Raw genomic sequence first — 15,346 nt, 5'->3', positions numbered from 1 at the left:
TGCAGCCAACATACAGAAACCGGGGTGGGGGGTGAAAACCCCCACATGTTCAGATTGATTGATAGGACTGATTTAGATGACTGGGGGAAACAAATGACGCGCACTGCAGGGGAGTTACAGAAATACTGCACATGAATATCAATGAATGAGCTGCTACTACATTTCTAGAGTACAGGTGCATTAAAATAATACAATATAAATTTATTATTTATATGATATTTATAATAAAATAAATACAGGGCTAATATTAACAAAATATATATACATATATTTCATTTTATTTAATTTACTTAAATTTTTTAGCTTTAAACTTTTATATAGTACATTTTTTAATGTCTCCATTTGTGTTCATCATAGCTGTATTCGTTTTCTTTATCCACATCAGATTCTCTAAAACAACCCGGTAGAAACTAAATTTAGTAAAACTTAAAGTGAATTATGTATTACAATCTGCTACGTTCGTTTTAACCCTGGAATTTAGATGAACTGGTGACATCAACAAAATATTGCAAAAGCATATAGTTTGTTCCTTTGTGTTGGACAAAAGATGAAGCGGTGAATCTAACCACTTCATCAGGTGATGTTACCTCGTGCCACTTTTTGAGACTAGAAGCTTTGCTGTCTGCAGTGTTAACAAATATTTAAGAACCGTATGTAAAGTCTGAAAATGGAAGCGGTTCCCTCTTTGAGAATGAAAGGAAGTGAGAGGATGATTTACGGCTTGTTTTCTCTGTTATTACTCTGCAAAGCGCCGCACGGGCAAGAAAACATCTGAGGAGGAAATAAACATCAAATTTAGGCTGATTGATACTGTTTGTTTTATTCTGATTAGCAGCAAACTGCAAGCTGACAGAGCAGCAGACACATAAACAGACACACGATGAAGATATGCATTTCAAATTGTTTTCAAAAAATATATGGCGAGTGAAAGCTTAAAAGAAAAGTCCCACCATATCTCTTAAGTCAAGTTCTCAATCTGTATTTGTTAACATAAATATAGAAAGTTTGAGACATGAACTGAGTATTGTATGCCATCAAGAAATAAATACAATGCAGGAGTTTAGCGAGCCTTGGAAAACTTTGTATTCCTGGTATTAATCCAAACCCTTAAAACAAAGGTGGCTGGGGAAAATCGACCTTCAGGAAAGCAGACCAAACAAAACAAAACAAAGCAGAAAATACATCACATCGAAACTTTTGTCTTTTAAAGTTGGAACTCATAAATGCAGAATCTCATTCAAAGTCGTCACAGAAGATTCATAAATAACCCTGTTGGGGAAAAAAAAAAAAAGATGATTAGCCAAATTTAGTTATTATTATTCACAAGTCATCAAAACAAAATCATCAGATTTCCTCCTCGCTTACCTCTGGACGTCTGTGCTGTCTGCAAAGGTGACTGCATGTTTGTAAAGCTGCTGCTGGACGGACACAGCTGCGCTCTTCAAGCCCGCTTTAGACTGTCCGGCTAACAGGCGGCAAGTGAAATGTGTCGTTAGGACCAGAAGGAAAAATGTTCAGTTTTAAAGTTTTCCGTTTTTTGGAAGTGGAAGCTCACCGTGTTTGATGACCGCCAAGACGTGCAGGACGGCTGCGAGTTCAACGAGATTGCCGATGGCCTCGGAATCCACAGATGTGCAGACCTCTGCCAGAAATGCCCTAAAAGAAGCAACAGCAAACCATTAGACTCTGGAATACTCATTCATGGAAGTTAATGAAAAGAAACTTTCAATACTGACCTGGTAACAGGCTGTGACTTGAGGAGGACAGACAGCAAGATCCTGGACAAAGGAGGCATGTCGTCCACTGACTCTGGGATGATCACCGCCTCAGGATGCTCAATCTTTAAAAAAAACACGAACGTTAATATTTCCAAAAAGTCCCACATCAGTCTCAGAAAATGCAGGATAACTGTTTATAATCTGAGTGCGTCCATTGTGCTGCTACCCTCCTCTGTCAGCTCACACCTTCTGAAGCAAATGTCTCTTCTCCACAACGATAACCGCAAATAAAGTAGAGAAGACCCCGCTGAGAGGTGCTCGGTCCCAGAGTTGGGCCACCTGAAGGAAGTCCGACAGACCGGGAACAGCTGACTGACAGAGCTGCATCAGAGCAGGAAGAGAACATTTTATGGAGGTTAAAGCTCAGTTACCGGAACAGCCAGGTCCATCAGAGACTTTAATAAATAAAAATTTTGAAAAACCTGCTTTCCTTCCTCTGGATCCTTCCTAAGGCGACGGGCCAAGAGCTCTATAATCTTCTGGAAAATGTTAGACACCACACCTAAAATAACAGTGGTTGGATCCTCCTGATTCTCTTCAGGCTCCTTGCTGTCCTCAGGTGCATAGCTGTTTGCCACCTCCTTCAAAATTGGCAACACTGCAGGGATGCACAGGTAGCCCGCTTCTGAAAACACAAAGCAGCGTTATCTTCAAATTTCATCAGTTTTTCTCAACAACCTTTTTTTCTTCTGACAAAAAAGATTGATAACTAAAAAAAGGAATGCACTATTAAGTTGTGTAGAACTGCTCCGGGGAAAACAGTGCAACGCTTTACGTCCCACTCTCCTCGTTTTCCATGAAAACGCGATGGGAGGAAGAGAAGAGTAGACATGTGGATACATTTTGCATTTGATCTCATTAAAAATAAGATGCTTTGTAAACCATGTGGAGCAACTCTCTACTTTGGGTGAAGTAGGCTATTTTCAGAAAAACAAAAGTCCTGGCATTTCTCGGCGTAAATACAGACATGCAGACCATCTGAAACGCTCACCTGAGAGGAGGATGAGCGAGCACAGGTGTAGGATTTGACCCTTGAATGTCTCATCGCCCAAACCCACGAGCAAAACGTCACGGCATACTGTCAGGAAGCTCTGTGAAGAAAACAAAACAAAAACAACAAATAGGGATTACACCCACTCTACATGTTAGCATAACGCTCATTTTTATGTCCAACACAAGCAGGTTTATTTTCAACACTCAAAGTGACAGGCTAATAAAAAAAAAAATGGAAACAAACAGATAATGCTAAAATGAGATAATAAAGCTATTTCACCACGGCAGTATTAACCGGAGGAGGCATGTACAGAGTGTGTGTGGACTGAGGCAGAACAATCAATGAAGAGTCTAAATTTACCAAGCAGAACAGAAAGTCCTGGGAGCAGGAGGAAAAAAGGCTCAGAATCAGAATCAGAATCAGAAACTTTATTGTCATTGTCATGAGAACAACGAAATTAAGAATGGTCCCCGATCATTACATCATCCCTAGCAATATCAAAATATAAAAAAAACAATAAAATTCAATAAATAAAATAGATAGAATACTTAAAATACTAATAAGATATAACAGTAAAACATTCACATACATTCCCACACACATGCTTCAGACCGTGCATAGATTAACACAAGAGTGGCGTGATGGACATTTTTTTGTAGTATTCAGATGTGTTATTGCAGTTGGATAACAGCTGTGTTTGAGTCTATTAGTCCTTGCTCTGATTGCCCTGTACCGTCTGCCTGAGGGCAACAGTTCGAACAGGGAGTGGCCAGGATGTGAGGTGTCTTTTATGATGTTTTGGGCCTTTTTAAAACAGTGGGCGTTGTGTAGAACTTCCAGTGTGGGGAGAGGGCAGCCAGTGATCTTTTGGGCGGTGTTAATGATCCCTTGGAGTGCTTTCCTCTGAGCCCCTGTGCAGCTAGTGTACCAGATGCATATGCAGTAAGTTAGAACACTCTCAATGGTGGCTCTGTAGAAGGACACCAGCAGTCTCTGTGTGATGTTATTCCTCCTGAGAATTCTCAGGAAGTACAGTCTCTGTTGGGCCTTTTTCAGCAGCTCGGAGGTGTTCACACTCCAGGAAAGGTTCTCCTCTATATTGACTCCCAGGAAGCGGAAGCTTGCCACCCTTTCTACACAGTCCCCATTTATGAATAGTGGTTGGATCTCTGCCTTTTTCCTTCTGAAGTCTATTATGAGTTCTTTGGTTTTTGAAGTGTTGAGGAGGAGGTTATTGGCCTTACACCATGACGTCAGCTGCTCCACCTCGTCTCTGTACGTAGACTCGTCTCCCTTGGAAATGAGCCCCACCACTGTGGTGTCATCTGCAAATTTCACAAAGATGTTGCTGTGGTGGCGAGGAGTGCAGTCGTGTGTGTAGAGAGAGTAGAGCAGTGGACTGAGCACACAGCCCTGGGGTGAGCCAGTGCTGAGACTCAGGGCTGAGGATGTGTGATGGCCAACTCTGACTCTCTGTCTACGGCCCGAGAGGAAGCTATTGATCCACATGCAGGTGCTGTATGGAAGCCCCAGGTCTTGTAGCTTGGCCACCAGTTTGTGTGGAAGGATGGTGTTAAAAGCTGAGCAGTAATCCACGAAGAGCATCCGCACATAGCTACCATGCTCTTCCAGGTGAATTAATGCAGCATGGAGTGCTGTGGCTACAGCGTCTTCTGTGGATCGGTTTGCTCTGTAGGCAAACTGGTGTGGATCCAGGCTGCGGGGCAGGGCTGCTGTGATGTGTCTGCGGACCAGCTTCTCAAAGCATTTCATTACCACTGGGGTGAGTGCCACCGGTCTGTAGTCATTCAGGCCGGTGATGTGGGGCTTCTTAGGCAAGGGGACTATGGTGGAGGACTTCAGGCAGAGTGGGACAGTCGCCTGTGCGAGGGATTTGTTGAAAATCCTGGTGAAGATCCCAGCCAGCTGTCCTGCACAATCCCTCAATATTCGACCTGGCACACATCAGGACCCGCCGCCTTCCTCGGGTTAACAGCCTGCAGCATGCGCCTCACCTCGTGCTCTTCCAGGGTGAGGGTGGTGCTGCTATGGGTGGCGTGTTGCTGCTGTGGCTCCAATACCTCCGGTACCCTGGTCTCAAAGCGGGCAAAGAAGATATTCAGCTCCTCTGCCAGCTCCAGGTCACCGTCCGCAGCTCCGAGATTGATCTTATAGTTGGTTAGGTGCTGGATGCCTTGCCACACCTGCCGGCTGGTATTACTCTTCAAATGGTCCTCGATCCTCCTCCTATAGTCCCCCTTTGCCTCTCTGATGCCTCTCTTCAGGTTGGATCGGGCTGTGGTGTAGTAATCCCTGTTGCCAGACCTGAACGCAATGTTCCTCTCCTTCAGCAGCTGCCTGACCTCCCGGGTCATCCAGGGCTTTTGGTTGGGATAAGCCCGGATCCGTTTGACTGCTGTAACAGTGTCTATGCAGTGTTTTATATAGCAGAGGACACCGTCTGTGAACATTTCCAAGTCCTGATGTTCAAAGATATCCCAGTTAGTCCTGTCAAAACAGTCCTGCAGCTGCTGAGAGGCACCCTCTGGCCATATGGTAATATTCTTTGTGATGGTAAGAGCAGTTTTCTTGAGGGGGGCATATGCAGGGATTAGAAACAGTGACAAGTGGTCAGACTGACCCAGATGTGGCAAGGGTCTGGCCCTGTAGCCCATTTTGATGTTGGAATAAACTTTGTCCAGAATCTTGTCACCCCTAGTGGCACACTTGACGTGCTGGTGGAATTTGGGGATTGCTTTTTTTTAAGTCTGCGTGATTGAAGTCCCCTGCTACGATATGTACAGCGTCAGGGTAAGTGCTCTGTTTATTATTGATGTTTGTATGCAGGAGTGCGATCGCAGAGTTAGCATTAGCATCTGGTGGTATGTAAACAGCTGTTATTATGACAACGGTGAACTCCCTAGGTAGGTAGATGGGCCTGCATTTAACAGTCAGATATTCAATGTCCGGCTCCACAAAAACCTAATGTTCTGGATAACAACATAACTCAGCCTCGGCGCTGTGTGCCCGGGTGAAAATGAGTGAGTTAACAATCGAAAGTGGCAATTTATGCACGAGGAGATGTGATTTAATTCGCCTGTGAGAGAAATCTTTTGCTTGGATTGACTTTACTGGTCAGATAAACCAGAACCATTCGTCACAAACCGACCTCGCATCTGAATTTATCTTTGCTCTTCTTTGAAATAGCTAATCGGTATTTCTTTAAACAGACAGGCTGATGACCCATCATGTGAGCCTAAATCACACATTTGTGCTGAATTGGAAACCAGAGCCTCGTCTCCTTTTAATGGAAACCGCACACATTTTCCTTGTTTGACCAAATTAAATGCCTCAATATTTTCAAACCCCTGCTTAAAAAAAGAAAAAAAAAGTAGCTCTTGATACAAACACATGTTCACAAAATGAACTGTGGAGCTCACCTCGGTTATCTCTGCAGCCAGCGGCTGTGGCTGAGATTTCTCAGAGTCCTCGCTGTCATCATCGCTACGTTTCGCTAGAAAGGGCAGCACCCTGTCGGCTACCCACGCAGCCACATGCTCCAGAGAGAGCAGGTAGTCACGGCCATCTGACAGCTGAAAGAGAGAGAAAAGCTTTCATTTTCTTTTTTTAATTCTTTTTTCACAATTAACAAGAGGGGGGGTAGGGGAATTAAAAAAAAAAACAAATCAACCCATGGCCACATTTAGCTCACAAATCTAATGGTGTTTTCACACCTGCGCCTTTGAAATCAAACTCTGGCTCCTTTTCCCCTTTGGCGTAGGTCATTCCTGCGGATGCGAACATGGTAATTACACTCAGGTGTAGAACAAAACACCTGAGCTGAGACCGTTTGAAGGAGTCCAGCTCCTAACAAACTCCAGAGCAGTTTGTGAGAACTTGATCCAACATAACAACAAAATATCTGCTGCTAATCTGAGCTAAAAGCCTTCCCGTGAAGCTTTGCATTCTGGGATACAACGGCAAACTACAGATGTGTTACTACAGTCCAGTGTTGCCTGAAATATTAACTATTAAGGTGGAGAGTCTAATGACAGAAAGTGCTATAAGCCTCACGTTATGTTGCAGATGTGCGCCGAGGCGGCCGTGGTGCTTGAAGGCGTTCAGTGCCGTCTCCACGCTGGCATGTTTGGGGTCTTCTGTGGTGGAGCTGAGATGACTGTAGAGCACCAACTATGGAGACACAAATGACAGAAAACACACTTCTAATGGAGGAACCGTTCACACTTTTCTGTCATTCGGTTCAAATATCGTACTGAATGACATGCATAATACCTTCCAGTTCTCCAGAACTGTATGCAGCTGCTTCAGTGGTTTCGCACCGAGAGCCAGGACCTTCTCACGTGTTGAAGTGTGGCTGAAAATGTGCTCCAGGTAAGCCAGCGCCAGGTCGGGTTTGGTCTCCACCGTCTCCATGATGCATACCTTTCGACCACTGGTCGCCTTGTCCTTAAGATGACCACAAAAAAAGAGAAATTTTTTTTAAAAGAATAGAAAATCTAACTTTTTTTTTTTCATGAAAAGTGCCAATTTCTACAATAGTACAGAGAGAACCCAACAATGCTGTGAGCAAAGATTTGGTGACAGTGGTGAGGAAGAACACTCTTGACAGAAAGTTAAATCGTCATCTGTCATGAAAGGAAAGAAAAGACGAAAGAAGAGGAGCACAGAGAGACCACAAACAAACGAGACATAACACAAACTTTGTGAGAAAGTGGTCAAAAGTTAGAGGCAGTCGTTGTAGATAATGCCAGAGGAGTGAAAGAGCAGTATATCTAAGGGCCACCTGATCCAGCTGTAATCATAAGCTTTATTAAAAAGTTTAAGGCTAATCTTAAACTTTTGTGTTCTGGAGACAGACAAAGAAGACTGCAAAGATGTCAGGCATTGCATAAAGCGAGTACCTTTTTGGGCAGGGACTCTGTGAGCCAGTCAGTGATGAGCTCCAGGATGTCAGCAGCCTGGCCCCAGCTACAGAGGCAGTCGAGCAGCTGGCTGTACTGTGCTGGAGCAGCTCCCGAGTCCATCCTCCTTAGTCTAGACATGACTCCACAGCTAGGAGTAAGAAAGCAGGATGAAGGAGAGGATTATCCAGGATGTTTTTGGTAAAAGAAAAAGCAACAAAAACATAAAAATCTGAGTCAGGAAAAAAAAAAAAAAAAAAAAGCTGCTCACCTGAACATCGGCACTGCAGTCGGGGGCATAAACGAGGCCAGCTGTATGAGAGGAACAGTAGCTCGCTCATCCTGGAAAACAAATCATGACTGCTTACATTTATTCAGGGGACAAAAATAAATATATAAAAAATACAACAGCACCACACTGCAGTGGATGTACCTCAAAGGCCTGGAAATACTTGGACATGACAGAGCCAAACTTGGCACACGCATACTTCTGGGCCTCTTCATTTTGTTTCAGGGCTTTCGAGACACTTCTCCACAGGATGACCACGACCTCCAGCAAACTGGACACGATGGTCATGTCTTTCCCCAACAAGGCAGGTGCCGCCTGCTGAGATGAACAGACACACAGAGGACACAGCCTGAGCTCGTGTTTCAGCACATTTTCTTCTTATCTCTGCAGTTCCACTAGTGGCCACACGAGGCTGGATTTAACCCTTTACAGCAGAAATAAACATGTTTACACCCTGGAACCAAAAGAATTTCACCTCTGTGAAATCCTGATAACTGCATCGGTGGTTATTTTTACACATCTCCGGCGGCTGTAGGCACTACCTGTTTGCTAGGCTTCCTCCACTAATTTAAGTCAATGATGTGAACTTAGAGACACGTTTGTGCCATTTGTGGCTTTCGAAGTGTTTTCATGTAATTATGTGACTAATAATAATGCTTCCTGTGGAGTTAATGGCACAGCTGGCCCAAGAAGTTTCTGCTCAGGTTTTTTTTGTTTTGTTTTTGAGTAAATCTTTACTATTTTTTAAAATATATTAATACTCATGTGAAGGTGTCTGTGTGAGGCACTCATTCAGTTTGTGGATGCAGCTTCTTTTTTTTTTTTAAGCAGTACACTTTCTATTCTAATTATGGACACTTTACACTCTGAAAAACAAAAACAGCAAGAGCCAATTTGCTGAAACAGGAAACAAACAGTGGGTGGCAACGAGGTAGGATATTATTTTTTTATATACATACTTCCATGGTGTACTGTTTCAATCAATCAAAAAGTCATCTAAATAAATTCAGATTTGACTTAATGCGCGCACATTAAGTCAGTCTGTGTGTTTCCGTCTTACTGCGCTGTTCTCTTTGTTGCTGTCATTGATGTCAGTCATGTCACAGTCAACCTGGATGCAGCTGTTCAGGACACGACGAATGGCCAACATCAGCTTTACTGGAGGAGAAGATAAAACGGTACAAGCATATTTAAAATATCCAAAACACAGCATGCAAAAATAAATCAGGTTTTGTTGCTGTGCATTTACTTAAGTTAGTGGGTGCTGTGTGTCTATAAGCAAACTGGTAGAATTTCCTGGCAGCCATGGGGTTCATCTGGATGAGGGTGATGCAGCGGTTACACCACTCCTTCTCCGACTCGTTGACCGGGAAGAACGACTTGAACAGCAAGTCGACGATACGCTTGGAAACCGAGTGTGAGTCAATGGCAAGGCGGGCCAGCAGGTGGTCCATGTTGCACACGTCCCAGAACTGGAGATTGGTAGATAGAGGAGATAAATGACAAGTAAAATTTGTGTTAACAGGCGTCTTTGGATTCCTCTGTTTCAATGAGGGACAGCGACAGCCTGTTAAAGCTTTTAAAAAAACCTACACATACATTACCTTTGCAGCACGCACTGCTTTGACCTTCATAAGCATGTCGAGGAAAGCTATCCGGACTTTCTCTGAGTTATCATGAAGGCTGTATTTGAGGGTAGGTAAGAGTTTCTCCAGAAGTGGATGGCTGAGAGCGTTGTCCAGGACAATAGTCAGACACTGGAGAAGGAGGGTAATTACACAAACCACAAGTCATTAAATAAATTATCCATGACTCATGCAAATCCAACGATAGTTATTCCGCATAATTAACTGGCAAAATGTCAGGACAGCGATTTCTTTCTCTTCTTTCAGGAAGGGAAAGAAGCCACATTTTCCACCTTGAACACTGAGCAGCGGACATCAGGGGAGCTACTGTCAGCCGCCAGCTCCGCCACCAGCTTCTTCACGAAGTCTGTGATGATTGTAGGTGGGAGGAGCTCCCAGCATTTAGCCAGGATCTTGCAGACACCCAGGGTGGCGTTGGAGCGCACTGTCGGGTGAGGATCATCAAGGAGGTTCTGGGATGACAACAGGTGACATTTACGATTCTGTCTGCGCTCAGACAACGCTAGTTTAGAAATGCTTTGTGCTACTGAGATACACCGAATATTCCCTTAATGCCTGGCGGGGGTTTGAAAGGTTCTCACCATTGCTGTGTCCAGTTGCTTTTGAATGTTCTCGTCTATCTTCTCGTTGCTTTCACTCGGGTCGTAAAATGGGAAAGCCTCGGTGAAAAGCAAAGTGGAATTTGCACGCACCTCAAAGTTAGGAGCCTGAATAAATCAAACAGAAACACATTAGATTAGAATTAAATGTCAAAAATTCAGGGTTCAGCTGGCTCACGATGGGCCTTTTGAGGGTTGACTGTGCACATAATCTCAACTGGTCTGTATATACTTAAATGTGTGGATCGTCCTCTCATTAATTAATAATATTCTACTTGGTTTTTTTTGCTTGAAAGCGAGGCTAAAACTTGTATGAAATACGCGTACACTGAGAGCTTTCCAAAGTATGGGCCTGTAGAGATTATAGAGCATCTTGTCCACGTTGCGGCAGTCCTTCCTCATGTGGAAATAGCTCACAATCTGAATATGAGACAAAGAGAGCAGAGAATGACACTCCATACGATGAATATGAGGACTAAAAACATCTTTAAAACATGCACATTTTTTATTTTACAGTCTACCTGTCGGACTTTGGAATGCACAGGAGAAGCTCTATGAAGGAAGATCGCATTCTGCATGAAATCCTGAATGCATAAGCTCTCGATCTTCTCCAAGAACTCCCCACTAGCCTTCTTCCATGCTCTGAAGTAGATCTCTGCAATATGAGCAGTGATGGGCCTGAATGGAAGAGTTTAGTTGTTATTAACATGAAAAGAAAAGTGAGCGTGTCGGCGAGAAAAGACTGGGGTTCTTACTTGCTGTAAAACTCCAGCTGGTTTTTGATTGTGCCGTGAATAACCCAGATGAAGTTGACGTTCCAGCTGAAAAGAAACACCAGGAATCGCTTTCCCTGTGACAATATACACATCATCAGACTGACAGCTCGAGAGGGAAGCCACGACGATAAAAATAAATAAAGCAGGGAGTGAATCGTGAAAACAAGCACGCAGCGGCTGAGCATAACTCACATCATCGTTTCTAATGTGAGCAGGGCGGTGAAAGCACTGAAGCAACAAGTCGATTATCTGCTTGTTTTCTTCTGATGTGTAGTCAAGACTCAAAAGCACGTCATGGAGCCTCCACACTCTCTGGATCTCAGCTCCCTGACAAGAGATCACAAAGGTTACCAGTTATCAGCAGACTGCTGTGAGACGCACTGGATACTGATGGAAAACATTTCTTTCAGAGTGAAAACCTGCTGAAAGAGCTGAGGAGCTGACATGTGACTGAGGGGTTACACTCACTGGTTTCTTGAGAATGAAGCTCTTCTGAAGAGACACAAAGAAAGCAGTGCGCCCAAACCGTTCTTTCTCCTGCAGCCCTTTCTTCCACCAGGCCTCACACAGCGCGTGGATGTGGTTCTGCAGAGGTGCCTCTGAGACAGGAAGCGACACCAGTACATCTGAAGGACACCGACACACACAGATGCTCATTATTATTTAAGCTTTCTGAAAACGTCCACGATTCATCTCATAAACTGAGCAATTATGATGGTTTCTCAGGTTGTTTTTTCATAGCTGGTAAAAGAATTGGTACTTATAACAGCTGGTTTCTACTCTTACAGGATAATCAAAGCTCTATAATGTATATATTTATAAGTTAGGTATAAATATCTATCCATCTATCTATCTGAATGGGAAGAGCATCATATGCAACTCATTTGCTGTAAAAATGTGCAAAAAACACAAACACTCACCGTGAAGACGTCGGGTAACTTCCAGAAGGGGGCTATAGGGGTCGTCTTGTAAAACCTGCAGAGACACTGTAGAGACGAGCGTCACGCCGTCCACAACAGCCACAGCGTGTTTCTGGGAAAAAAGTTAATGAACCAGATGTTAAAAAATACAATTAAGCAAAATGTGAAAAAGCTTAAAAGCAATGTGATATTACAAAAATCAACATAGGAGTGCTTTGCATACATCTAGTCCTTAATATTCGAATAATATCACTGACAAAGACTAAGCATGGGGTCAGTGAGCTGATCCTTTTACTCACAGAGTCTGCAGTGGGCTCCTCCTGCATGCCCTCCTCCTCCCTCCTGCCCTCCCAGCGCTCTGTGGGAAACTCCAGCAGGACGTCCTGAAGCAGAGATGCCAGTCTTCTCCACAGGGCCTCCCTCTGCTCTCTGGGCATCTCCTGCAACACCTCCTCCACATCGAAGGGCTCGGCTTTGTCCTTCTGCTCAGATTTATAGACAGACAGGCGCAGCTTTGACTGGACAGCCATGTGTTATGCACATTTAATAAAAATATAATAACTGAAGAAATGATTTTTGTCTGTAATTCCAATGTCAATTGTGACCGCCACATTAAAAAAAGATATTTGAGAGAAAAGGATGATCATGCATTTTTTTCTCACTTCACCTTTCAGCACATCCATTTTTTCTCCATAAAAATCCACAATTTACTTCTCACCAGGCTGAGTCAGACTTAGTTTAGGTCACATTTATTTATTTTTATTTGAAATATAATTAAAAGTTCAAGTCTGCCTTAATGACAAACCACACAAAGGACAAATTTCTTCCTTTTTTACCCCACCGGATGCTAAAACTACCCTGATATTAATATTCTGAATTTGTCACAGCTAACTCTTACATACTGTTCAGGTCAAACCTAATTTAACATTTCTTTTATTTTCATTTCTTTCTTTTTTTTAATGGGGCATGGGTGACAGAGTTGTAGGGGGACCTGTCTATGTTCCCACCATGCTCGGGTTCCTGCAGACACCTGCTGGTCTATGAACGGTCATGGGGGGAATCTCCATACATGAGGGTTAAACAGGCTTATCATCAATAAATTATGCTGGGTGGTTTTGCCTTGTCTCTCTGTAACACTTGTGGACTTATGTGCTGTGATTGCTTAATATCCATCTGTGACATAACTCTGAGAAAAGCCTCAGCTCGGGCTGCAGTGTGAGTACTGACAGGAAGTAGAAAGAAAGGTCATGTTTCTCTCATTTTGGCTTCTCTCCATTGACTCCCTGTTAAACCAAAGGCAGAATTTAAAATTGTCCTCCTCACATTCAAAACCCTTTAATCACTGAGCTCCATCACATTTTAAAGACCTCACAGTGTAAAACTGAGCACTTTTATTTCAGAGTACAGGCCTCCTACGGCTATAAAAGAGTACATTTGCAGAGCATTCAGCTGGATTCAGGAAGGGCAGAGCCTCTCTGCTTTAAAGTTGGGCTTAAATTATATTTATACACAACTTTGTATCCTGCAGTTTGGGAGTTTTCCTCCCTGTACCTTTTTCCAGGCTCGTCTCCATCTGCTCAGTCTAAGATTTTGGAGGGTGAAGCAACCAATTACATGACAGCAACTCAGTGCATTTAGACATGTAGACACACAACTGAAGTTCAAATGTAGCATGAGCATGTAGAATAAAGGTGATTTAAAATACTTTGAATCTGGCGTTGTTGTCTGTGCCACACGGGCTGGTCTGAGTATTTCAGAAACTGCTGATCTGCTGAGATTTTACCACACAGCCATCTCTAGGCTTTACAGTGAGCTGCATTTCTCTGGGTGAAAATGCCTTGGTCACGGGAGAATGGCCAGACTGCTTTAAGCTGATAGGAAGGCAACAGTAAGTAAAATAGCCACTCATTACAACCAAGGTATGCAGAAGAGCATCTCTGAATGCACCACACGTCATACCGTAAGCAGATGGGCTACAGCAGGAAAAGACCACACCAGCTGCCAGGCCTTTCAGCCGAAAACAAGAAACTGAGGCTACAATCTGCACAAGCTCACCAAAATTGGACAGTAAAAGATCAGAAAAACCTTGCCTGGTCTGATGAGTCCCGATTTCTGCTGTGACATTCAGATGGCAGGGTCAGAATTTAGCATAAAAAACATGAAAGCATTGATCCATCCTGCCTTGCATCGATGGTTCAGGCTGCTGTGATGTAATGGCCTGGAGGATATATTCTTGGCACACTTTGGACCCATCAGCTTCAGTTGAGTATGGTTTAAATCTCACAGCTACTGGATTCGTGTTGATGACCACCTCCATCCAATTATGAAAACAGCGTCCCCATCTTCTGATGGCTGCTTGCAATGCCACAAAGCTCAAATCATCTCACACTGCTTTCTTGAACATGGCAGTGAGTTCACTGCACTCAAATGTCCCAAACCGTCACCAGATCGAGATCATGGATGTGCTGCTGACAAATCTAAAGCAACTGTGCATTGCTGTCATGTCAATATGGAGCAAAATCTCTGAGGAATATTTCCATCATCTTCTTAAATCTCTGCCACAAATAATTAAAGCATTTCTGAAGGCAAAAGCAAGGTGTACCTAATAATAACAGGACTTAACACGATGAGCCTGTCTTAGCTTATTGAACAGGAGTGCATGCATTTTCTTGATATTTCTGATTTATTTTATGCTTGAGTAAATCAAAGCCTATTAAAAAAATAGTCTGAAAGATTTTTATTATCGTCTTGGTGACTTTTCCTTTGGTTATAGGCCAAAACCTCTTTGGTGAGTATTAAAAAAACATGTAGGAGGGGAAAATGTTTACTTTACAACAGACAGTAAAAGTTTGTCAAAGTTGGGATCGAAACCAGCATTGTCAAATAGTTAGTTGAGTTAGCTACTTACGTGAAGCTGAATAAAGCGAAGAAAGTCCTCCACATTTTCTTTACAGACTGCTTCTAAAAATGCCTCTCGCTTGGACATGGTTCCTGCTTCCACAGTGATCCGAGGTAACCGTAAGTTTTCCTGTAATGCTGCTATGAAGCCACTATAGCGTTAGCTTGTCTCGCTGTAACAACTCCACAACAACAAATATGGCAGTCCGTTTGTTGTTACCGTCAAAAGTGCTAATTGCAGACTCAGGGTTGGCTGGTATTAAGGCTCACAATGATGCGCATCTGAATTAAGCAGCATTTCCTTCGTCTGTTACCTTTTTATTAAGGATTTTGTGAAAGGAAACAGTGAAATGACAGCGAGCCATAACAACAGTAAACCCGCGCAAATTTGGATAAAGTCGGTTCCACACGTCATCACGTTTGTTTCGACGCTGACGTACAGTTGCAATTCCCGCTTTTGCCACTGGATGGCGGCAAACAACTACAGATGTTCTGTGTCTCAAAAAGCGTAAACGAGTAACATT

General features: G+C 43.3%; 1 protein-coding gene across 2 annotated transcripts; it reads right to left on the bottom strand.

Annotated features, from left to right (window-relative positions):
* Positions 1-801: 801 nt before the first annotated feature.
* Positions 802-15,215, bottom strand: ncapg2 (non-SMC condensin II complex, subunit G2). 2 transcript variants are annotated; one of them, XM_080865163.1, is made up of 26 exons: positions 14,833-15,215; positions 12,224-12,406; positions 11,925-12,036; positions 11,473-11,630; positions 11,197-11,331; positions 10,984-11,078; positions 10,750-10,906; positions 10,556-10,648; positions 10,211-10,336; positions 9,902-10,081; positions 9,588-9,740; positions 9,233-9,455; positions 9,044-9,141; positions 8,128-8,301; positions 7,966-8,036; positions 7,695-7,845; positions 7,066-7,239; positions 6,847-6,963; positions 6,213-6,365; positions 2,770-2,869; positions 2,201-2,403; positions 1,965-2,099; positions 1,737-1,840; positions 1,556-1,656; positions 1,366-1,465; positions 802-1,269 (listed from the first exon to the last, which is right to left on the bottom strand). In XM_080865163.1, exons 1-26 carry the CDS (start codon positions 14,908-14,910, stop codon positions 1,218-1,220), a joined length of 3,426 nt encoding a protein of 1,141 aa, XP_080721289.1. In that variant the 5' UTR covers positions 14,911-15,215; the 3' UTR covers positions 802-1,217. The 2 variants fall into 2 exon arrangements, with proteins under 2 accessions (XP_080721289.1, XP_080721290.1); XM_080865164.1 differs by having other exon boundaries at positions 8,128-8,298.
* Between the last annotated feature and the right edge of the window lie 131 nt (positions 15,216-15,346).

The sequence above is a fragment of the Rhamphochromis sp. 'chilingali' genome, assembly GCF_963969265.1.
Source record: "Rhamphochromis sp. 'chilingali' genome assembly, chromosome: 18".
NCBI lineage: Eukaryota > Metazoa > Chordata > Actinopteri > Cichliformes > Cichlidae > Rhamphochromis > Rhamphochromis sp. 'chilingali'.
Note: the sequence above shows the minus strand (reverse complement) of the source record. Positions and strands in the feature narration are given on the sequence as shown.

What these genes read in the sequence shown, in the direction of transcription:
- ncapg2 (XM_080865163.1), bottom strand. Translation starts at nt 14,910, where the DNA reads ATGTCCAAGCGAGAGGCATTTTTAGAAGCAGTCTGTAAAGAAAATGTG. An exon ending in TACTTTGGAAAGCTCTCAGT is followed by an intron (nt 10,337 to 10,555) that starts GTACGCGTATTT and finishes TGATTTATTCAG; the next exon opens with GCTCCTAACTTTGAGGTGCG. An exon ending in GCAACAAAGAGAACAGCGCA is followed by an intron (nt 8,302 to 9,043) that starts GTAAGACGGAAA and finishes TGTTCATCTCAG; the next exon opens with CAGGCGGCACCTGCCTTGTT.